The 25,320-nt window shown below is 34.6% G+C and overlaps 2 protein-coding genes across 4 annotated transcripts; one reads left to right on the forward strand and one right to left on the reverse strand.

Annotated features, from left to right (window-relative positions):
* Positions 1–307: 307 nt before the first annotated feature.
* Positions 308–5,128, reverse strand: LOC109012895. Of its 3 annotated transcripts, XM_018994788.2 has the most exons (6): positions 5,035–5,128; positions 4,700–4,917; positions 3,625–4,531; positions 2,532–2,948; positions 2,108–2,310; positions 308–837 (listed from the first exon to the last, which is right to left on the reverse strand). In XM_018994788.2, exons 3-6 carry the CDS (start codon positions 4,070–4,072, stop codon positions 592–594), a joined length of 1,314 nt encoding a protein of 437 aa, XP_018850333.1. In that variant the 5' UTR covers positions 4,073–4,531; positions 4,700–4,917; positions 5,035–5,128; the 3' UTR covers positions 308–591. The 3 variants fall into 3 exon arrangements, with proteins under 3 accessions (XP_018850333.1, XP_018850334.1, XP_018850331.1); XM_018994789.2 differs by having other exon boundaries at positions 2,532–2,936; positions 4,700–5,128; XM_018994786.2 differs by having other exon boundaries at positions 4,700–5,128.
* Positions 5,129–19,688: 14,560 nt separating this feature from the next.
* On the forward strand, positions 19,689–21,462 carry LOC108985633 (shikimate O-hydroxycinnamoyltransferase-like). Its single transcript, XM_018958000.2, has 2 exons — positions 19,689–20,193; positions 20,497–21,462. The coding sequence occupies exons 1-2, from the start codon at positions 19,741–19,743 to the stop codon at positions 21,460–21,462; spliced, it is 1,419 nt and encodes a 472-aa protein (XP_018813545.1). The 5' UTR covers positions 19,689–19,740.
* Positions 21,463–25,320: the final 3,858 nt, after the last annotated feature.

A 25,320-nucleotide genomic window follows, 5' to 3' on the forward strand; every position in this document is an offset into this window, starting at 1 on the left:
ATGTGTCCAAACATTTCCTTATATATATATATATATTATATATATGATAATGATAAAAAAAAAAAAAAATTTATAATTATAGATAAAGATTCTCTCCTTAACCAATAGCTTAACATTTTCAATCCTAATAACAAAATATATTATAGGATACTAAACAAACATCCATAACGATTATTTGAAACACCAACATAGTTAAGGAGATGAGATGATATGAGATGGTTTGTAAATAGTAATGAAATTATTAATTAGAATTAAATGAGATGATATGAGATATGATTTCATCTTACCTCTATATCCAAACGGGCCCTTAAAAGAAATATCCATAATGATTATCTACGACACCAACACATAGTTAACAAAATAACATACAGCAGACAGCCCTTCTACAATCCTTTATCCTGGTCGATGAGAACAAGGAATTCTTGCCTCAGAGTATTATCATGTGACGTATTGGGTATTTCCTAGTAGAAGGAGATCATGAGAATTCCTAGCAGCATCCACAAGGGTAAAGGACTACATGAGGGGATGTTCACTTACAGCCCAACCATCAACAAAAACTTGCTTTCTTTACCGGTTCTAACATATCTGTTATTAACAAGGGAAAAGGATGGGAGAGGGATCTCTCCGCAGCTTGCCATCTGCTATATCAAGTTTTTTCATCTTTTCTTCACACCAAAACAATTGCTCCTTGGTGATCCTCACCATTCTGAGAACCCTGAATAAGATTTTCACATCAATGAGGCTGAAAAGTAGCTCAACATCTTCGTCTCTTTGGGGCCAGGAATTCTTCTTCCAACCTCTCCTCCTTTTGTGCAGTTCATTCAGTTTTATCCTCTTCTGCAGTCTCCAATGGTACAGAATTAGATCACATGATTGGTCAACAAACAAAAGAGTGCCATAACCGCCATCTATTCTAGAAGATCTCACGTCCTAAAACACACACAGAATTATGTAGCAGATGCATGCAATGCAATGCGGTTACTAGGGGCACATAGAAAACAGCTTCAGCCTTTTCTTTTGGCTAGAAAACACTTCCCACGAAGATGCTTCCTTTGTTAAAAGTAACTGAATAGCTGAACACCACGTGCAACCCAACAAACAAGGTGCCTTATACACAATCCTAAGACAATATGTCTGGCTTACCTTCTACCTCTACTAAGAGAGTCAACTGATATGAAGACATCAATCAATGCATGGTAGTATCGAACCACTGGTAGGCTCCCCATTAAGTACAAATCAAACAAGAACATACTGATGACATTATGATGTAAAGAGATGCAGAGGGTGAATGTCTCTTGACAGAAAGAACAAGAACACTAAGAAGACCCTAAATTACCCGAGGTGCACTCGCGGAAAACTCTTTACTAAGGGCTTGTGCACCCCCGGAATTAGTCAGGACTTTGTACTGAACACCCAGTACCAATATTTTTTACACTACGAAGACAGCAGTAACGTTCAACGGGATTCTCTGGTAGAACTTCTCTCAGTACAAGTCTCAAAGGTCCAAGTGCTTAAGTTGCTCTTGAATAATTTTTTGAATAAAGTTCAGAATGTGAAGAACATAATTCTACAATCAGACTTATCTGGTTAGATACATTATAATTAATATCCTCGATTCCCCCTTCATTAAAAGGCAAAAGTAAATATTTGGGAAAAAGAAGGGATGTAAGGGCATCCATATCCATGTTCAATGAACAACAAATTCTAGATTAGTTTGATGTGGTCATATATTAATCTCGGCAAACCACACATCAATTGTGGTATCAAGTTGTACCATCACCCAAAATATACTCAAAGCACCACAGGGTAAACTTTAGGATATTGAACATTAATACAAACATGGTGTTGCATACAAGCTTATAAGAGTTAAAAGCCAGCCACAAACAAGAACTAGTGGATTAAACAAAGGGTGAGAATGCATTCATGAATCTCAAACAAACAGCAGATGCATTACTAATACTGATAAGATATTACATGATTGGTGAGGTTTAAAAAGCAAAAAAAAGGTTCCTGCACTAGAGTTCTGAAGAGACTCGTTTCCTGGTTATGTCAGATAAATATACTAGTCTAGTAAGTTGAAATACAAGGAATTTTGTAGAACCTTTACCTTCTCCAGAGCAGATTGGATCTGTTGAAGAGGGGTTGCAACCTGGCTCTGATTTCCAAACAGGTGAAGAACACTGCTTGATTTTTTCTTGTCCATCTTCATGAACAAGTGGAAAGTAAGGATTGAGCACTCAACAATCTTGATGAGATCAAGGGCAAGGACAGTCAGATCTGAAGATTCTTCTGTTTCTCTTTCACCTGATGCTGAAATAGATAAAATGAAGCAAATTACACAATAGCACAGTTTCATATGTGAAAAAATAACAATCCATAGGCGGTCCATTTTCCACATAGCTAAAGATATTGAATTGTGACAACGGGTACATATGATCTTGGATGTTACACAAAATGAAACATGGAAAAGATCATATTCTCCAATCGAAATGATCCAAAGAGTTTTGTGAGTTAATTCACGAGACTTTCACCTTTTATATTAGGAACCTGGAGCAGTTTAGGCCAAAGATTCCTGGATCGAGCATAAGTTTGTGCCCTAAGACCCTCCTCAAAGGGCTCATTCTCAATAAACCTTTGTAACAAAACTTGGAATTGTTGAAACTGGTGAGCACTATGATTATAGCAGGCCAGATTATCAGCTTGGCATGTGATTTTCTGACTCAACTGAGTATATTGACAGTGAAGTGCTTCCCAAGTCAAACAGATTTGAGCTACGTATGCCTTTTCAATATCTTGGAATGGGTCATGACCTAGATGCTGAAGATGCTCGGTTTCGTCATTGGGTTCTTTAAACTTCTTCAAAGAAAGACAGCCAATAGGGAATGTAAGCTTCTTAGATGTGGATCTTGATGCTGGAGTTGCAGGGGCTTGGGAGCCTGCAAGACAACCTTTATTGTGAAGAGGAATTAAACAATATGTCATTACATAGCAACCATTAAAGGAGCTCATAAAATTTGAAAAACAAAAGGCAAAAACTGGAAATCGTTGATGGCCAAGGAAAATAAAAAGAAAAGCCATAAACATCAATATCATATAGGTAAGCACAATATATGGTACAGTAGCAACCCAGGCATAAAAAGCAAGCACCAGATTGACATGCTTGTTTGTTTTTCCAACATTGTCAAGTTCTAATTGTGGTCCTTGTGCTCTAGAAAAGATAGGTATATATTTCACAAATCTCAAACGATGTAGATAGTGAAGAAAACTACAAGGTTTCACTTTTGTAATAAGAAGTGTGAAATCACTACTTATCCTAAAAGTTTAAACTAATAAGAGATAGATTTTTATTATTTATTTTATATCTTAACATTTCTCTTTACGTATGGGCCAGATTATCTCTCAATAGATGATCCAACACGTGAAATATTTAATTAAATGGAGTAGAGTGTAGAGTTAAGGTTCAAACTTAAGACTTTTGCTCTGATACTATGTAAAATTATTACTTATTTTAAAAGTTTAAACTAATGAAAAGAAGTAGATTTTATTATTTTATATCGTAACAAGAGCACCCGAGTGGAAGAGTTTGCAATACTAAAATACATATTATCTGTTAAAGCAAGATACCTCTACCGACTTCGTTAACCTGCTGCATGCTCATACGATCAAAGAACAGCATTCGCTCGCAGTACTTGTCATACAAAGCGTCAACGCCTCCCCACCACTGGCGAGCTTCAGCTTCCACATCCCTCCAGTCACTAGAGCTTGCCTCACGCTCCTCCTCCTCCTCCTCCTCCTCCTCCTCTTCTTCAGCACATGACTCTTCTTCAGGAATCAAAACCATAAAGCTGTTTCTTCTCAGTTCTTTCAATCTCCTCTTCAACTCATTTGTAATAAAATCGTCGTCGTCATCCTCAGCTTCAGGAACTGGATCAGCATGAGAAGATTTACTCAAATCATCACCAACATTCCCATTCTTTGGTTCCTCATGCTGTGGCACCGGCTTCTCCTCTAAATCTTTTTCTGGGTCTGGTTTGTGGGCTTTTCTGAATTTTCTGACTTTAAAGAAACTCATGTTCAGCGACCCTTTCTTCGCTAATAAGCTTTTCTGGTGCAAAGAGTACTAACTAGATTCTTTCTTCTAAATCACAAATCAGAACCCGAAAAGCACGCTACTAAGAAACTTTGCAGGCGAAAGTATTTTTAATCCAGGAATAAAACCTACTTTTATCCCAAACGTTTCATAGAGCCAATGTGCGATGCTGCAGTCAAAATCCGTCTGAGTAGATTATCTGCAAACAAAATCCAGAAGTCTTCCGGAAAATCTATGACGTGTACTGAAAACATTTTATGCCAGAATATGAAGAGCAAAAAACCCTTCGTAATGCCAATCCACCGTTACAAGAAATCAACGATACAGTACTGAAACAACAAAAACACTTGCATTGAGCTTAGATCAGCTTCAAAGCACATTCTTTTCACCAAATAAGGGAGTTCTGAAGCAAACTGATGAAAAAACATACACCGTAGCAAGCTGAAAACAGCAAAAATACCAATTATTTTCCCCTAAAATGCTCAACTACAGAACCAAGTTCTCAGAAAATAACAAACAGATAGGTCAGTAAAGTCCATTCTTTTCACAAGCATTCAAGATGTTAATCCCTTTGGATTTCTAAAGACTCAAAACAGATCGAGCATTTACCTTATAGTGATCAAAGAAATTGCATTAACAGAGACCAGAAGTCCCAGCAACTTCTTAAATATTTGCAGATCGTTCGAACATTTCATTTATGAGCAACAATATGATACAAATCTCCAAGGTGTCTCGAGATAAGTCACCAACTAGAGTGGCCCAGCGGATTTGCTTATTATTTTTTAGACCGTTTCGCTGCTCAAAAGCAATCTTCGAGCAGCATTGCACTAAAAAGTAAAAACACCAAAACCCAAATAAGAACCCAGTAGCATCTCGGGAAATAAGCCAGTTTTCTCAACTTTTCACACTAAAGGACAAAGAAAATAGAAACAAATCCATGAAACCTGAGGAGATCGAGAAGTGTGAGTAATGTGGAGCCAGACACCCAAAACCACAGAAGCAGAGCTATAGAGAGATGCTTTGTTATCACTTGCGGGCATTAAATTGTTTTGATTTGCATTTCAAATGAAAATGGTGGGTGTGCAATTTTGTCACCATTTAATATGTTGCTTTTTTGGATAAATTAAGTAACGTAGTTGGATTTTCTGGAACGATTGGAAGCTCGAAAAACTAATGATAATAAGAAAATACAAGGGTGGAGTCGGTGGACAGACTGCTCCTCGTACAGAGAATATTGTCAGAAAGTAGCGCTCTCTCTCTTGACGCCAAAAGCCGCGCTTTCGAGGGTGTTTGATTTCTGCTTCTCAATGAAATCATTGAAATGATCTTATTGCCCCTCAGTGAATTTACTTGAAAAAAGGCAATCAAGCCCTTGCCCTCACAATTTATTTTTGATTTAATCAGATGCAAATTTGGGCGGGTTTTAATTTAGACGAAAGTTTAAAAAAAATATATTATTTTTTAATTATTGTTTTAAAATTTAAAAAAATTAAATTGAGATTTAAAAAATTTATATTATTTTTATATTTTATATGAAAATTTAAAAAAATTATAATGATGAAATAAAATACTTTCTAAATTCAAATAGTGTTTTTTTGTTTTAAATAAAGGAATCATTACATAATCATTACATACATAAAGTCTTTTTTTATAAAATTAAAATCATAAATTGATATTATTTCATATAATACATTATATCTATTTTATAATAAAAGTAATTTTATAATTTAACGAATCACATACGTCAATTTATAAGCTTACTTTTAGGTAGTGTTTGGATGTTGAAGTGAGTTGAGTTGAGTTGAGTTGAGATGATAAAATATTGTTAGAATATTATTTTTTAATATTATTATTATTTTGAGATTTGAAAAAGTTGAATTATTTATTATATTTTGTATTGGAATTTGAAAAAGTTGTAATGATGAGTTGAGATGAGTTTGAAAACCAAACAAAGCCTTAAATGATCTATTTGTAGATAAAGCATTTTTAATGCAAATCAAATATTCAAAAAGCCACTTCTAAACCGAATCCTACCACAAGTAAATGCCAAAAAAAAAATATAAAAAAAAAAATAACAATATAGAAGTGAAAAATAAACCAAAAAAAAAATGGTTGCTTTCACCAATGCAACCATCAAATTAATTTAATATCCATTAATTAAGCTTCTACAGATATCATTATTTCTCCTCTTGTTTGAAAAGAAATACTATCTAAAATAATAATATAAACTCCCGATCTAAAAGACTGTAATTTAGTAGCCCTTCTTAGTAAGCACAATATCTTGATATTGGTGGACGTGCACATTTGCCTCGTAATAAGATAGACTATATAGTTATTGGTGGCGTCGGTTTTTAGGAAAAGTTTTATTGTTAATGTGATCGCGCATCAAATACGTATTAATATTGACATGTAAGATATTTATTTAATAAAATAGTATAAATTAAAAATAAAAATAATTTTTATAGGATAGAAGACATTCGTCAAAACCAAGCAAGACTCTGGTTTTTATAGGTAAAGTTGCTGTGAACTGACAAGCATGCAATTACAAACGTCAGCACAGAAAGCATGTAGACTTTGTGTCTATTCTTTAGATTGTGTGGGGTTCAAGCCAGCAATTACATTCATATGTCGTACAGATAGTAGCTGTGGTCCCGAATATGTATAGTGGCTTAATCTGACCAAGCGGGTGGTATCGGCAGAAACTTGTTCTTGGCGCATGGCAAATTGCCAATTCTGCACGACTAAAGCAGTCACGAAAATCGGTGAAGAGCTTCTCGTACACTTTCCATTGGACTTTGGTTGATCTAGAGTACGGGTATGGAAGAAAATCCTGCAAATTTAGTAGAGGCAGGCCAATGGGTAATCAGCATCAACATATATGGGAGTAATGGTCACTTGCATCACCCTCTTATGAATAGAATTATTAGGTGACAGAGATAGAAACTTGCATAAATGGACTGGTGTAGCTCACTTACATCACCCTCTTGTGCAAGACTTTTAAGCAAGCAAAATGTGTCTGTTTTCCTCCAAACGATCAAGAACAGCCACCCAGATCTGTGAAACAAGCTCCTGGGCAATGTCACTTGATTTGCCGCAAGCAATAAATTGATCTGCCAAACAGTACACAAACTAATGACTGCTCAACCATCAATCCAATTGCTTGAGATGATATGGTAAAGCATCGGATGCAGTTCCAGTGGTTCAAATGATTAAGTATGGTGACCAGGTTCCATCATGGATTTTGTCCAACATGTTTCCTGCAACACCAAACATATCCTCACCAATGCTACGTGGATCGGAAAAGGATGATGGGTTTGATAATAGACCAATAATCAAGATGACAAACTTTGTTAGGACAGTTATGGGGCAACTACATCACAGCAAAATGGCAAGAAAGCTGGGATTTCAAACTCACATGGAACAAACATTGTTGACATGTCCGTAAGGTATAGGCAAGTGCTGGCTTTTGTGAAATCATTAGATGTTCCAAAAGTTTAAGCTAATGGGAAGAAGTAGATTTTATTATTTATTTTATATCTTAACACTCACCCTCACGTGTGGGTCAGATTTTCTCTTAATGGGTGACCCAACACGTGGAATATTTAATTAAATGGGATAGAATGTAGAGTGTAGAGTTTGAACTCAAGACCTCTACTTTGATACCATGTGAAATCACCACTTGTCTCAAAAGCTTAAACTGATGGGAAGAGATAGATTTTATTATTTATTTTATATCAGATTTTATTATTTATTTTATATCTTAAAAGCTTATAAGACTTAAGGGAAAAAAGTACAGTTTATTAAGGTTTTTATATGATGTTCTACCTATGAAATGAGAGAAGGGAATCTTTTTCAACTAGAAAATGATCATGAAGAGTAGAGGACACACCAAGTATGGTTCCGTGAAGTATCCCCAGAGGAGTTGGCATAGTGGATAGCTCAAGTTGTTCTTTCAAAAACAAATAAGTGTGTCCAACAAGCTCATCTATCTCACCATCCAGAGCAAAGATGTGTTTACTAACATATAAAGCTGTGAATCTCCTGAAGGCATTCGATGAGACTGTTAGTGGGGCAATACGCTTCTAGTAATATAATACACTTCTGCTGAGTCAAAAGAAACTACTTAATGACCCTGAAACCTATATAAGATAGCATGTCAATTTCATACGACAGGTCCATAGGCAGAGTACAAGTTATTCAAAAGAAGAGTTGATCATAATGCAAGCAACATGCCATGAAGGGCTATATAAGCTATGTGAGAGAGGGAAAAACTATTCTTGGGTTGACATGGTTACTGGGAAAATTTCAAAGTTTTTTTGAGTTTCAGTTTTTCAATTTCCTTCCTCAATTGAGATTTGACTGTTAAGATTATGGTCACATCTAACCCTAGGGGTTGGCTCAAGTGGTAAAGGCCTTGGGCTTGGAGGTATGCTCCCCTCAAGTCTAATGTTCAAATCCCCTTAGATGCAAACAATCTCTAGGGATTATCGGACTATATAATTTTCTCTTTGAATTACTTGAAGTGCACTTGCAGAAAACTCTTTGCCGAGGGCCTGTGCACCCCCGAAATTAGTCAGGACACTGTTCCTGGACATCCGATGCCAATTAAAAAAAAAAAGATTATGGTCACACCTTAACCAGGGGTGAAAATTGAAAAAAAAAAATATAAGTAGTTTAGGGTGCAAATTGAAATTTTTTGTAGCTTGGGGAACAAAGTGAAAAATAGGTGGTAGTTTGTGGGTGAAAAGAGTAGTTCTCCCTTTTACAGTACTCCCTTGCAGTGTGTTGTTTGGACTAGTCCATGGTTAATTTGGTTATCTTGTGGGTTTATCACTTACCTTGGGTCAGTTATGGTGAGTCTTTGGAATTACCCTTGGATCCATGTATTATAGTTGATCGGGAGAAACTTGGGCTGCAGGTTAGTTGATGGTAGCCTATAAATTATTTACCATATTTTCATCTCTTTCTAGTTTCTGGAAATTGATGCCATGACACAAGGAAATTACACAAAACTCACATCTGCTCTATGTCCCCAAAAGAATAGTCAATGTTATAATTAGAGTTTATTGGAATCCTTTATAAAGCCCAGTTTTATTTAGCAAATCAACCAATGTGGGAGTGGGACTTTCCACATGAACACCTTTGTAATCTGGGCTATTACAGTTGATATTTATTTCCAACTTATTTTCAGTCTGCATACTCCCAAATCCCTGATTCATAATTTAGCTGCTGATTTAGTAGGATCCTGAATTAATGAAAGAGTTGAAGTAATTCTAATCTGTTGCAGTTCATCATACCACAAGAATGAATGGTCTAATATCTGTTGCACAATGGAGCAATTAAGGAGGCAAAATGTATCACAAACAGCTTAAATTGTTGATGTTTATAAAGGATTTATTCCATGAGTATTGAGTCCGACTTAACTATTAAGCATATGTATATTCTAAAGTGAGAAATGCTTAGACCACTAAGGAATTTTACAAAATTAAGCTCACAAATTGACTCGGTTGGATGTGGTACGTCAGATTATAAGTTATTCTTATTGTAAAATAGATAATTCATGTCAGTTTGTGAGTTTACTTTTATAAAATCACTTTATGACCTAACACTTGTCTTCTAAATTACATGCATTAGGAAGGGTAGGCTAATTCATAGATAATCACCTAACAAGAAGCAGCCATGCTCACATTATCAAACAGAATAGAAACCACTTTTTCTTCTGAATTTCAAGAGATCAATGACGTCCATCAAGCTCTACATCTACCAGGGGAAGCATTCTTTACAAACTTTTTATGATTATATTTTCGGAAATGAGCATTCGCAGAAACAGATGGTTTCCAAGGAGAGAGACCACTCCTTAGCTGTACTTAAGAATATCAGAAATATCATGTCTCTGAGGATGTAATCTGCGCAGCTTTTTCCAGAACATGAAACTAATAACTAAATGCCGAGACTAGAATCTCGGAGAAGTTAATGTTTTATGAATATACGTAAATTAAGGGACTGCACTTTTACCTTCTGCTCAACCCACGAGGAATAGGTCCTGGCCACCTTTTAGCTTGGCCAGCCAAAGGATGAGTCTTGATTAGAGCAGCTTGCCACAAGCATTCTCCACGAAACAGCTTGGCCCACTGCTTTTTCACACAAGATATTTGTGTCCAATCTGAGACAGGAACTCGAACGAAAATCTCCATCAGAAGATGATCAGGAAGCTTTTCAACAGAGTTATCAACTGATGTTCTTGTGTCATCATCATCTCTACTGTTATGATCTGTCATTAGAATTCTGCAATGAAAGAGCCACAACATCGAAAGCGTTTAAAAAAGTAGTGTTAATGTGCCAAATGAAAAGTCTCAACTGCAAGTTCAAACTAGGAAAAAGATGGAAAATATTAGTTTTCCATTACAACATTGAAAACCTCTCTACTGTACTTATCTGTCGATAGAATTCTGCAAGATTAATTTAGGTGACCTTTGTTTTTTGGTTTGCCGGCGAAGATAGCCTCTTTGATGATAATCTGAATATGAAATATCGAACAAAGACACTGCTGACAATTATTAATTAAAACTGAACTGTACTTATAAAGAAACCAAATATGCATCTTTTGTTTGATCAAAACAATATTCAAATCTTACAACTTCTCCACACAAAACACGAAAAGGTTTCACCAGAAAAGAAAAACCCATTAAAGTAACACAATCCACGGACATGGGAAAGTGGAAAAATTCAACGCCATACACGGCAAGTGAATCTTACCAACAAAGAAAAGTTCACGCAAAAATAAAAATAAACAGAAGTGAATAAGACTTTCATTGAATTATCACGAACTTAAAAAGTGAAAGAGAACAACTCATGAACCGAAAACCAAATACGAAACAAAACTTAAACTAAGTACGTACGTACCAGAGAGAGTGGAAAAAGCTACGAGTTTTCAAGCTAGAGATTGCAAAAGGGAAGAAAAGAGGAGGCAGCTCATTGTGTTTGTCCGACGTGGGTGGGTTATGAGTGCGTTGGGCCTGGCTTGTGCTTTTTTTTTTTTTTTTACATGGCCACTTGTTTTTTCGTAGTTCAAAATTTTTCTCAGATAATAGTTAATTATCCATTTGTTTTTTAACAACTAGGCGGCTTTTACTCTGATTTTAATGTAGGCAACGACTGGATTTAGTAATTAAGATTTAAATTTTAAAGACTCATTATTTTCTTACTAAATTATACAACCAATTAAATTTGGAAAATGATAAACACAATCATTTTCACAACCCTTTTAAGAAAACAATCCATAAATAATTGTGTTTGATAATTAGTATGGTGAGGGGAGTAATCCCCATTGTCGAGCCAGGGGACTAGGCTCGACCCTCAAAGACCAAACAGTTCTAAGGCCTGAGGACAAGGATTGGGTCAGACCAGGTCAACCCAGAGGGCCCGGAAGGGGAAGCAGTCCGCGTGCTAGCCAGAGGATGGAAGGCAAAGCCGTCTAATACCACTGTTTGTCGATATTTAAGGACTAAGGAGAGCCCTTGTCCCTAGACCCCGGAGTCTAGACAAGCCAAAAGGATGGACGCACCTGGCCAGGGTTATGCCGCATTTAATAGGAAGGAAACGGGCATGCCACGACAGGAATCTACGCTGCATTTAATGAATCTCGGGACTGGGCACGCTACGAGTTGCCTCCTTGAGTGTCAGTAGTAGCTGCGATCAAGTCTGGCAAGTCTGTTGCGTAGCAGGGGATGGCAGGGACACCCGACCCCAATATGGAGCGGCACACCTACCATCTCCTTTCCTAGAACTGCCCTGACCAGGTATATATAACCCCCCCAGCTAAATAAAGGGTTCAGACACTTTGACACTTCTATTCATTATTCTTTCAAGGAACTCACACTGACTTTAGCATCGGAAGTGTCCTCCACCATCCCAAAATCCTCATTTCTCTCTAGTAGCAAGTGGACGAATTAGGCCCCCATAGAGTTACTCGGGTTGTAAAACACGACATCAATAAGTACATTTACAAATTACAAGTATTTGTATAGTCATTCTGATATGCAGTAAACTTTCATTCTTCAGTGTCTTTGACATTGTGGAGATGATCTTCAACATTCAACTGTTGAGGATCAAAATCTGTTATTTGTATTGGACTTGAGGTTTTAATCTTCATAGTTGTTAGGGGCTGTGTATCGGGTTGAATATCTTCAATTACTCTAACACCTTTTACACAATTATATTTAAAATAAAAAAAAAAATTATAAAATAACTTATAAAAGTAGTATTAGACTTTAATAATGTGTCGAAGAAGCGGAATTATTAGCAAAAACATTATACCCAAAAACAAATAAATATGGTGTGTTGGACCGTGGGCTTAATCCTTTTAACCGGGCCGGCCGAGGATCGTCCCAATCGGTATCTGAATTTATTGATAATTTAGCAAAGATGCCAAGTATATCCATGTGTGGCATTTTTTAATGCTGGATAAGTCACCAAATATCACCATGGTGATCCCTGTAGATTTAACACCTGGTTATGATTTAGGATACATTTAACAATGAAAAATATTATTTGTATTTAAGAAAAACTAATTTTTTCACGTGTCAGTAATTGATATGCTAAAAAGACTAATATGCATGCATAACTTTTTTTTTTTTAATAAATAAAGCGTAGTTATGTAAAATTTGAAATTCCACTAAAGAACGTTAATAATTTTTATAAAGTAATCGCAAAATAGTTGTATGAGTCTCATTCAGAAAAATTCTTACTCAGATAATGATATTCATATAATTAATTTCACTTCATAAAAAATAATGAGTTGCTTTTATTTTGGAAAATTTTATTTATAAGTTGTAATGGATAATACACATAGTAAAGTGCTTGCATAACATTATTTGATTTATAATATAAAATTTTAAATTTTAAATTTTTTAAATCAAATCTTATTATATAAATAATGTACCGACTTACAAATAGAATAACTTTTTTATTATATGACGGTATTATATTTAGAGTTGTGCTATACAGAAGCCTCACATTATGCACACCGTTTAAAAAATATGTGATTTTATTCTTTTATCTTCATATTTTATATTTCATATTTTAAAAAATATGAGAGTAAAAGAATAAATTCACATATTTTTAAATAGTGTGTAAGAATGTAAGAATTTTATATAGAATTTTTCTTATATTTAACAAGGAATTACTAATACTAAAGTTGAGTACAGATCCAATAAGCTTTTGGGCCGTATGGATCGAGGAATAATCCATCCCAAAGTAGGCAGATCCAGATCCACCTCATATAACGACTTGACTTGGACGGTCACAATACGAGTGAATGTGTCCAAGAATTAGCCCATTGCCCTACAATGACGTAGGTGTAGTAGTATAGATGCGTCGTCATACGCGAGCGAGGAAGGCCATTTGAAGGCGTGAAGCGTAACAGTTGTGTGGGGAATTTTGACGAACAGATATAGGGCAGTGGGAGTTGGAGATGGTGGGGTAGGTATTTCCCAACGAAACAACATGTAACAGCGAGATAATGAAAACTCGTGGGTTAGGGTGGTTGAGAATTGAGAAGAGAATCCATGCAGGTCGTGCACCAGACGAACGCAGTGGGGATATTAGCATCAACCCAAAACCATATCCATTCTTACCAATCACACACCAACTCTCAGATCGGTCGCTTCCACACAGAATTTACGTCTTCAAAAGCCATAAACGCAGAGGGGGATGCTCAAGTTATTATTCATGTATTTGTATATATATATGTTTTTTAAAAATGATTAAAGATGTTTAAAAAATATTTTTTAAAAAGAATTATGCTATACAGAAGTTTCGCACTCCTACACACCAGTTAAAAATATATGATTTTATTTTTTTATTCTTATATTTCATACTTCAATTCAATATAAAATATGAGGATAGAAAAATAAAATTATATATTTTTAAATGTACACCACTTAAAAATATATGATTTTACTTTTTTATTCTTATATTTCATACTTCAATTCAATATAAAATATGAGGATAGAAAAATAAAATTATATATTTTTAAATAGTGTACAGATTTATTTCTATAATTTTTATTTTAAAAAAATGCAATTGTACCAGGAGAACGCCGAATGGTATATGCCAGGCGGAAGAGTAGCAGGGCAATGATTGATACTAGAGCGGTATAATAATCAATAATTGATTTGATTATTATTTTAATTTGATTTTTAAGAGAGAAATAATATTTATAGAGTGTATAAATATTGTTTATTTATTTTTAAAAAGTAAGTAAATATAAAATTTATATAAAAAATTAATTTTTTAATAATTGATCTCTCATTTTTAAAAAAAGTACGCGACAATTATGCAACTCATAAATGTATACAACATTACTCATAAATATATCTAACATTAATTTTTTCTTATAAGTAGGAATGAATTCTTTGTATTCAATTATGTAGTCCTCAAAAATCTTTGTAGTTCTGTTTCGACTACACGCGCATGCTATACGTGTTCAAATAATCAAATTCTTAAAATTCTTAGCATATTTCTTCCTAAATTTTTACGTATGGTTTATATGAGTTTAGATAATTTATAAATAATAATCAGATATTTTAGTTGATATGAGATGAATTATAAATTGTTTGAATTAAAATATTTCGTGGGATTTTAAAAAATGAGAGAGAAAATGTTTAATAAAAATATTATAAAGTTAAAATATTGTTAAGATATAATTTTTTAATATAATTTTTATTTTGAGTTTTGAAAAAGCTTTTTTTTATGTGTGCGCACGCACTTTGTTTGGAAGTTTAAAAAAATTGTAATGATTAGATAAAATAGTTAAAAATTTGAAATTAAAAAATATTTATTTTTGTGGTGTTTGGAATCTTTGGATATTGAGATGAGATATAAGCATCTCTCTATTATATTTCATCTCTCTATTCAAATCAAGCCTTAAACATCATTTAAATATAAAATATTTTTTTTATTTTTTCGTATAATCATTATTCAAATACAAAAATTAATACAAATTTTTATAAATTTTAAAACAAAAATTATATTCAAAATTTTTGTTAGCATGAAAAAATAAATTATATTCAGTTTGTTCTCTTACCTTTTTCCAAATCCAATAAAAAATTTTCATTCAAATTATTTTACTATTATTTATAAAATTATGAATTACTCCATATATCCAAACATGTTGAAATGGCCTAATTAAACTGATTTCTTTAAGATTTTAAGGAAAATGGGTTATATACTTATATAAATAATATGGGAGGTGGGTCAATGAATCAATCATGGTGGGGGTGCCCCATTTTTTGGAAAAGAAAAATTCCCATGGCTATTTTTATTTCTATGATTTTTTAAAATATTCTTACCTTACCAATAAATTGAAAATAACCCCTTAACTAACTACATATCTTCTTGACAAAATTCAAGAAGAGAAAATATATTTACAATTTTAAAGTATATAAGTCTTGTCGAATTTCTTTAAAATAAATTGGATAAATTTAGGACCCTTATGAGAAAATTATTTTTGAATGATAAATCTCATTTTTTTAAAAAAGAATAAGCGAAACTTGCATACCGAATTGTATCTTGCATTAGTCTTCACAATATTTTTCTTAGAAAAATTATATTTGCAATTATAGAGTGTCCAAATATTGCGTTATCTCTTAAAAAATTGAATAAATATCAGACTCACATGAATTTTTTTTAATGGTAGACTTCACTCGTTTTCAAAATGATATGTGAAATGAATAAATATCAAACTCACATAAAAAATTATATTTATAATTATACGATACTTGCACATTCTACAATTATGGATAACATTACTTTTTTCTTTTTCTTTTTTGTATTTTTATAAACTCATTAGTTTACAAAAATGGTGCACCGAGGAAGACGATTTGCTGGATCTCTGGGGTAAACTGATGCTAAGATTGCCAAATGCTGAGTTAGAAATAGCAGCAACTGTCATGAGGGGGCTGTGGTTAAGAAGGAACCAATTTGTTTTCGAAAACTGTTTCAAAAAACCTGGGCAGGTTCTGACTATTGCTAAGGAGGAGGTTGAAGAGTTTCAAAAGGCCAACAGGATAATAGACATAAACTATCCTAGACCAGTTAATGCACGACTAGTAAGGCAAGCAAAGTGAAAAAAATCGAGAGAAAGCTGGGTAAAACTCAACTGGGATGCAGCTATGGACCAAAGGAAGAAGATGTTGGGAATTGGGATCGTTTTAAGGGACGAGGAAGGGGAAGTTTTAGTAGCAGCTTGTGGACAGAAAGAGCATGTTCATACAGCAGCAACAGCTGAGGCTTTATCCTTATGGCGAGCCATGGAGATTTGCAGTGATCTTAATCTCAGTAGGGTGGTTTTCGAAGGTGATTCTCAAATCATATTCAAGGCCATTAATGAAGATAAATGAGAATTTCTAGATTATGAGATGGTGATTGAAGATGCAAAGAAGATGCTCAAGAACAAAATAGACTGGAAAGTACAATTTGTGCATAGAAACTCTAATGTGGTAGCTCATAAACTTGCAAAAAATGCATTGACTTTAGATTCAGAACAGATTTGGATAGAAGATTTTCCTAATTGTATTAGTCAAGCTATAGAAAATGAAATGAGATGTAATGACAGCAATTGTTATCAACGAGAACAGAAAGATACGGTCTTTGATTTCAAAAGAAAAAAGTTTGAACTTTTGCCCGTTCCGTTTACTTATATCTTTTCTATACATGTTTTTTTTTTTCAAATTTTTTTATTGAATTTTCAAAACAAAGATTCATTTGTAGACAGCTGAGATCGCCCCTCTCTTTCACGTTTTTTATAATTAATTTGTGATATTTTATTACTACAAACGTGGACCAAATATTCTTAAATGAATAAAATATTTTTAAAATTTTTCTAAAATTAAAAAAAAAAAACTTTGTTATCCTTATCGTCTCGTGCTAGCAGCCTAGCACTGCTCTTTTGACATAGTCACATATTCTACGGCGTCCACCTGCTAAAGATTCCTGTTTTCTATCCCAATAATTAAATTTATCAGTCTAAATTAAATTTAAAAGGAAATTTTTTAATGTATAATTTTTTTGCGTATTCTTTAAAAAAAATTGATAAATTTAATATCTAAATAAAAAAAATCATTTTTTTTATAATGAATTCTATTTTCTTTTTAAAGAGTATATACTTACAACTTTTGTGAAATATATATGAAAGAGATTTATTATACATCAGATATTATTTATTTTTATATTTTATATTTATAATTTTTTTATAAGATATGAGATATTTTTTATAAGGTACAATAATATTTTTTATAAGATATACGGTGTAAAATGATAAATAATAACTTATGAGAAGACTTTTTTTTATATTAAAATGGAGAAGAAAGCATGACTATTGACTGAGGGACGTTTTCCCATAACTTGAATGAAAATCAATTTTTTATTATTTTATTTTAAATAAATAAGCAGGTTGATTGAGTCAGAAGTAGTCGATGAGAAGCTACGATTCAGGAAGATGGATGAATTTTGATGATTAACTTCCTTTTCACGGCATTCATTTTTTTTTTTTTTTGGTTCAATGCATTCCACAAATTTACTTCGGACCAAACGCGTTTTCTTTTATGAAAGCGGGTGTAGACTTTCGGACATCATCAACACTACAAGAAAAGTGTCATTTCCGGCGATTTATTTTGGGCTCCACCAATCTATCTATCTCTCTCTCTCTTTCTCTCTGACTCGAGGCTTCACATGGATGTTGTTTCCAGTTGCTGTCTTGCCGCCTCGCCGCCTAGCCGACGCCGATGAGTTATCTTTCACTATTTTAGGCTCCACCGATCTCTCTCTCTCTCTCTCTCTCTCTCTCTAACACTGCCGCTGATCGGTTTCCTAGCCGGGTATAATATTACTTTCAGACTACTGCATTTTATTTTAAAGTACTTACCAGTCCATAGTCCGAATGACTGCATTTCATATGGAGTCCATATATATGAAGTTGTTATCTGTGTACTTGAGCCCCAAACAAGAGAAAGAAAAAAGAAGTCATTAAAATATCATTGTGTGGCTTTTATTTTCAGCACATAAGCCTTTGTTTGACATTGAAACTGCTGTGATATTTGTCATCTGCATGCTCAACCACTACCAGATTTAGATGAGAGAGTTCATCATATTGACAAAAGTTTACTGCAAGTTTATTAATATTGTAGTTGGAGATTATCTTCCATCTAACGCTTTCTAGTTAGATGATCATGATTAGCCATTTTTAATGCAGTGCATGCTTGCCCCCACCATAAAAATATCTTCTATATATTTACCTGAGGACTAGTATTCTAGCTATATATATATATATAAATGTAGGTGAGACTCTGTTCATATGGATATATATATCCTACTAATTAGCACGACTAAGGCTAGCTTGCAACTCAAAGTTCATGCCCGTAACAATCTTCCATGTTACAATTCAAACACACACACACAAATTAATTATTAGATAATTTCAAAGATCAATCGACATGCATGCAGTAAAATTAATATTTATATTAACTATTATATATAATAATGCAACATTTTGTGATAGTACTATGATAGCTAGGATGGAACTATGCTAAAGATTATATTCGCAGCAAAGATTATATTTCTGGCGATTTTTAGTCGCCGGAATAGTCTTGAGCAACTATGCTAAAGATCTTTACTGGCGATATATAAGATATTTCAGGCGATATATACTCGCCGGAAATGTATAGCATTTTTGTCTGTTCTCGAACTCGGCACAAAACGTCTTATTTGGTTGGTTAAAAACGGATATATGTGGGCAAGCTTATGTAGCCGGAATTACTTGTTTCCGGCGATAGTTTCCTCTATTTGCGGTGAAAGGCTTCGCCGGAAATAGGTTTATTTCTTGTAGTGACAATTTAAATAAAATGTTTGCTATTACCAAGTCAACCTAATTGGATGTGTTGAAACTCTCATCACAGACAAATGGAAACGGCGTATACTATTGCTAATTAAGCCACCTTATTTTGTTATGTTATCTTGTGGTCACAAGACTTGTAACACGTTCATTTTGGAGTGAGTTATGGAAGAGCCGTATCGATCAGAATTTCTGACCTAAAGAAAAGAAAAGAAAATAATTTTATTTTTTAATATCCAGATGTGACTTAATTCTCTTGTTATTTTTAGTGGTATGATGACCCAAATAATTTGTCAGTGTGATCGGGTTAACAATTTCAACAGTTTTCCTTTCTTTATTATTATTGTCTTGTATCACAGCAATACAGCATGTATTCATTTTGTTTTTCTATTGGTTTTTTCTATTCTATAAACAATTCATCATTTACAAATTTTAAAACAATAATAATATGATTAACTCATGAGAATAACATGTTTAATTTAGATATAAATTTATGACTAAATTTTAATAAGGTGTTTTTCATTAAAAATAAAATAAAATTCTCATATGATTCTTTAATTTTTCTAAAAATACTAATTAGCATATATAATACTTACCTAAATCTGCATATAAATAATTAATTTTCTTTCCGGTTTTCCTACTGTCCTGGCCCTGCGCCTATATATATATAATTTTAGCTAGCAAGCCCATCAAGCACATGATCAGCATCCTCTCATCTCTCTAATTTTCTTCCCAAGATATCCTGATCCAAAACTTGCATATGGGGGCCGGAAGATCAGAGGGGTCAGAGTACATTGTGAGAGTGAGCAAGACGGAGATGGTGGCTGCAGTTCTGCCATTGCAAGAGCACAGGCTGCCACTATCTAACCTAGACTTGCTTCTTCCCCCTCTGGACGTGGGTGTTTTTTTCTGCTATAAGAAACCTGCAGCTACCTCCGGGGATGATGCAGACAACCAGCTTAGTGCTTTTGAGTCCATGGTCGGGGTGCTGAAGAAGGCATTGGCACAAACTCTGGGTTCCCACTACGCGTTTGCCGGTGAGGTGGTGCCAAACTTGGTTGGAGAACCTGAGATTCTCTGCAACAATGGCGGAGTATGTTTTGTTGAAGCTTTTGCGGAGGTAGACCTTAAAGACCTCAACTTGTATAACCCTGACGAGAGCATTGAGGGCAAACTTGTACCCCAGAGGAAGCATGGTATTCTGGCTGTCCAGGTTTGGTTCAATATGTCACACGCTCTCTGATCTGTAGATGGCTATGATTCCTCATTGCCTCTAACAACGAAGACTTTTTACGCAACCACGGTCGTTTTTTTTAGTTGATATGTTTGTTCACTCAAAAACACGTTTTCTGAAATCTGTTGCAGCATAGATTTTATTTCTATTCTTATTTTTTCATGCAGGCACTTCGTTTTCAATGGCTTGATTATTTTTTTCATGCATGATTAGTAGATATGTTATGAGATCAGGTACTACCTAGCTAATAGTTATTCGAAATTAACTGCATGCATGGTGCAGGCTACTCAGCTAAAATGTGGCGGATTGGTGGTGGCATGCACATTTGACCACCGAATAGCAGATGCTTACTCGGCCAACATGTTTCTTGTTTCGTGGGCTGAGATGGCTCGGTCTAAAACAATCACTGTTATGCCATCTTTTCGTCGATCTCTACTCAACCCTCGACACCCCGGCTCGATTCATCCCTCCTTGGATGACATGTATGTCCCCATAACCGCATTGGCCCCACCCAAAGACCCAGAACCGGATGCAGACAATCTCATTAGCCGCATATACTACATTACTGCCGACCAACTCAACCGTCTCCAGTCACTAGCCAGCAGTACCAATGGTTGCAGGAGGACAAAATTACAGTGTTTTAGTGCATTCCTGTGGAAGATGATTGCCAAATGGGCTATTATTAAGAACATGGACAAAAAGGTAACCAAGTTGGGCATTGTTGTCGATGGAAGGACAAGATTAAGCGAAGGAGATAAACATAAAGCTTCACTCATGGGTTCTTACTTTGGAAATGTGCTGTCCATACCGTATGGTGCCAAGCAAGTGAGTGAGATTAACGACAAGCCGTTGGATTGGGTGGCAGAAGAGGTTCATAAACTGTTGGAAGGGGCAGTGACAAAGGAACATTTTTTGGGGCTGATAGATTGGGTGGAGGCTCATCGTCCGGTGCCAGGTGTGGCAAAGATATATTATAATAGGAGCGAAGATGGACCGGCTTTGGTGGTGTCATCCGGGCAACAGTTCCCAGTGTCTAAGGTGGACTTCGGGTGGGGAAACCCGGCTTTTGGATTGTACCATTTTCCGTGGGACGGGGACACCGGATACGTGATGCCGATGCCGAGTCCCGCCGGAAACGGTGATTGGGTGGTGTACATGCACCTCTTTAAAGGACAGCTGGAGTTGATAGAGGCGGAGGCTGCTCAGGTCTTTAGACCCTTGACTTCTAACTATCTCGGTTTCGACTAGATCATATATATATTGTGCTATACATATATATATATATATATATATATATATTTCAAATTCATAAAACGTTACATGATGCATATAATATATATGCTGCAGGTTTATGAAGGTACCTTATTATAAATGGCTGTACGTTCAAAACAATTAATAATTAAGTTTTACGTTGATTTTGTTTTGTAATTAAATAGGCTATAGGTTAGATTTATTTTTTCTTCTTAAATATTATGTCTGCAAATTATAAGACAACTCGTGCCGCATATGATTTTTTCTTCTGATTAGTTACTATTTGTCACTGCACAATATATACTCTATGAAAAACACCACAATATAACTTATGAAAAACATCCATACTCTACGAAAAACATTACATACCTTATGAAAAACATCTCATACCGATAAAAAAATTATAGATGTGAAGTGTGTAAATAATTAGTAATTTATGTATAATAAATTTGATTTTGTAATAACGTTCAGAAAATAATTTGTAAAGATTATGTATGTGCAAATTCTTTTAAAAAAAATTCATTTAAAAAAACTTTATTTTTTTATTTTTTGTAAAAATGGATACAAAACTTACCGAGGCAACGAGGCATGCATCTGATTATTTTTTTAAAAAATTCATTCAAGTACTTTCTTGCTCTGGGGCATAGAGCTCATCCGCTAAGTTGCCTTATTTGCATATGAGTTAGAATAAATTTTCACAATCTCTTCTCACTCTATACTTTATATTTTTTTAAATTTTTATTGTTTTTTTATCAAATATTTATTAAATAAATAATGAATAAAAAAATTGAAATAATTTAAAAAGAATAACTCAAAAACAAATTAAAAAAATATTAAAATATTTAAAAATTTAAAAAAATATAGAATGTGAAGGATAATAAAAGTTGGGTATATAACAAAACTGGATGAGTAATATACATGCATTTCATAACCTATTTTACAATACATATTATAAAAAATATTTTCAATCTTTAATAATTAGACGAACCTTGAAAATTAATATTCGACAACTCGAGGTTCGGGTGGGTCACAGGTAGGGCTGATCTCGGTCCGGTCCGGTCCGGTCTTGGGCCATCATGTGGACCGGACCGGACCTATTCGGTCTACACTTTCTCCACCCTGGACCGGACCAACTCACATATAGGTCCGGTCCGGTCCGGTCCAGGGTCGGTCCAGTCGGTCTGGACATGCCTAAAATGGGCCATTCAGCCCATCTAAATGTGATTTTTTTTTTTGTCAAATTTCAATTATTTTCGGCCCATTTCAAATTTGGTATATATTTTTAACTAAAACTATTTAAAAAACTTGATTTTGAAAAATACAATGATAAAAAAAAAGTTAAAAGTTAAAACTAATCTATATAAAATAAAAAAAACCCAAAAAAAAAAATAATAATACAGAAGTTATTACAAATTACAAATTATAATCCAAAATTAACAACTTAAACACTTGACATATATGCATCAAAATTCTAGTTGCTACTTGCTACATCCAGCTTACTAATCTTCAAGTCAGACTTCAGTTACTCAAGAGTTAGGACAAGTAGGGCTGCGACAAAAAAAGAAAAAAACAATTATCAAGTAGAAATCAAAATTCTAGCTGCTACATCCAAACTAGCATAATCAACAACTTCGATAGAATTTAAAGCTTATAATATTCTCACCTCTTTAGTCTTTAATCATCATTGGGTATAGGGCCAGTAGGCATTGAATTTGACCCCTCCACAGAATCAGCAAAGCTCGGGTCCCCAACAAGTTCTATCCATAAAAATTTAAAACAAAACAAGTTAAATAAAGTTACATAACATAAAAGATAAAACAAAATAAACCACAAAATATATCAAAGGTAATTTTATTACATACCCATATCCAGCTGCTTCTCAAATTCCTCAACTTCATCCATTAAAGTCCTAAGGCTTATTGGAGTAGAAGAAGAACGAAGCCAGTTTTGTGCACATATGAGACCCTCAACACTCATTGGATTTAAACTACTTCGGAAAGGGTCAAGTACACGACCCGCAGTGCTAAATGTAGATTCAGAAGCCACAGTAGATACCGGTATTGCAAGCACATCACGTGCAACCTTTGAAAGTACGCGATATCTAACTGAATTCACCTTCCACCAAGTTAGAAGGTCAAAACTATCATCTTCATCCTCACATCTTTCAGCTAGATATCTATCAACCTCTGACTTACTTTCCAAACTATCTTCTGACTGCAACTGTTGCTTAAATTCAGCCATAATTTTTGCCTTTCTACTAGCCACATTCTCAGCTGAAAGAGCTACATCTTCATGTTGGGAACTTGTGCGCTGAGGAGAATGCCCTTCTTCACTTTCCATGTATGCATTATATATGCGGATAAATGCATTTTTCACCTTCCAACTAAAATCAAGTTTTTTTGCATGATCATGTGCATACATTTTCCCCAACCCAAAATCAAGATATCGCATCTTGTAGCGAGGATCAAGAAGAACCCCAACATAAAGCAACATATTTTGATTTTCCAAGTTCTCCCAATACTTATCAAACTTTCTCTTCATATTTGTGACCATTAATCCCACCACGGGATTTCGTTCTTCACACTCCATATTAATGGCATCTTTAATAATAACCAACTCCGGGAAAAAAACATTACAAGTTACATATTCACCCCCCGAAAATTTTAAAGTTGCATCATGAAATAATGCAAGGAACCTCACAAACAACTGTACCTTCGCCCAATCGGATGCATTGGGAGGCCCTAACTTCTTTGATTTTCTCGTATTCACCACATGGTCTACATTTTCATCATCGACATCGTCGTCATTATCATCTCTAATACTACTAAGGAAGCATGGATCTTCTTCCTCCAACCGATCAAAAGCCCTTTTAAATTTTGAAGCCCTCTCCAACATAAGATAGGTGGAGTTCCACCTAGTCGGTACATCTAGGCAAAGTTGACTTTTAGATTGAATATCTTCCAACCCCACACATTTCTGATATGTACTCCACCTTTGAGGGGATGATTTAACATATTTCACAACACCCCTCACTTTCGCAATAGACTCATCATATTCTTTTAACCCCTCACGAACAATTAAGTTCAAAATGTGAGCACATCATCGAGCATGCAAGAATTCATGTTCCAAGATCGTGTCTTTCCTATACTTTGTTTTTTTTTTCAAATAAGAAACAGCTCCATTATTAGAACTTGCATTATCAAGTGTCAGTGCAAGTATTTTTGGTCGCCCCCAATCATGCAAACACATCTCTATGCCCGTACCAAGGGTATCACCCTTGTGATTTTCAACCAAACAAAATGAAAGAATCCTCTTGTGTAACTTCCAACCATCATCAATAAAATGTGCTGTGAGACACATATACTTTAGGTTTTGCACGGATGTCCATGTGTCCGTAGTGAGAGAAACTCGCTGTCCTCGAAGAGCATTTCTCAACTTTTGTTTTTCTTTTAAGAACAAATTAAAGCAATCATTGGCAACCGTCATACGGGATGGAATTCCTACCCACTTAGGGCAAACCACAAGCATAAAGTTCCTGAAACCCTCCCCTTCAGCATGCCTAAATGGCAACTCATCAAGAATAATCATCTCTGCTAAGGCTTGTCGGCAAGCCTCAACACTAAATGCAATAGACACAAGTCCCCCACTACTACTACCACTTCCTCCCTCCACCTTCCAAGCTAGAGTCGTCTGAGATTTATCCGTCTTCTTAAACGGACATTTCTTACACTGGTGCTCAATGTGATACTTCATGTTTTTCGTACCATTGGTCTTCGTATCACATGCATACGAAGCACCACAATAATTACATGCAGCCCTAGGTTTAGTTGGATCATCTTTTGGAATTTTTGTAAA

The sequence above is a fragment of the Juglans regia genome, chromosome 7, assembly GCF_001411555.2.
Source record: "Juglans regia cultivar Chandler chromosome 7, Walnut 2.0, whole genome shotgun sequence".
Classification (NCBI taxonomy): Eukaryota; Viridiplantae; Streptophyta; class Magnoliopsida; order Fagales; family Juglandaceae; genus Juglans; species Juglans regia.

Bases quoted from the DNA above. Each gene is read 5' to 3' on its own strand.
- LOC109012895 (XM_018994788.2), bottom strand. From the start codon at position 4,072: ATGAGTTTCTTTAAAGTCAGAAAATTCAGAAAAGCCCACAAACCAGAC. The intron at 2,949-3,624 runs GTATCTTGCTTT...TTCACAATAAAG, and splicing joins GGTTAACGAAGTCGGTAGAG to GTTGTCTTGCAGGCTCCCAA. The intron at 2,311-2,531 runs GTGAAAGTCTCG...TATCTATTTCAG, and splicing joins CCAGGTTCCTAATATAAAAG to CATCAGGTGAAAGAGAAACA.
- LOC108985633 (XM_018958000.2), top strand. From the start codon at position 19,741: ATGGGGGCCGGAAGATCAGAGGGGTCAGAGTACATTGTGAGAGTGAGC. The intron at 20,194-20,496 runs GTTTGGTTCAAT...TGCATGGTGCAG, and splicing joins ATGGTATTCTGGCTGTCCAG to GCTACTCAGCTAAAATGTGG.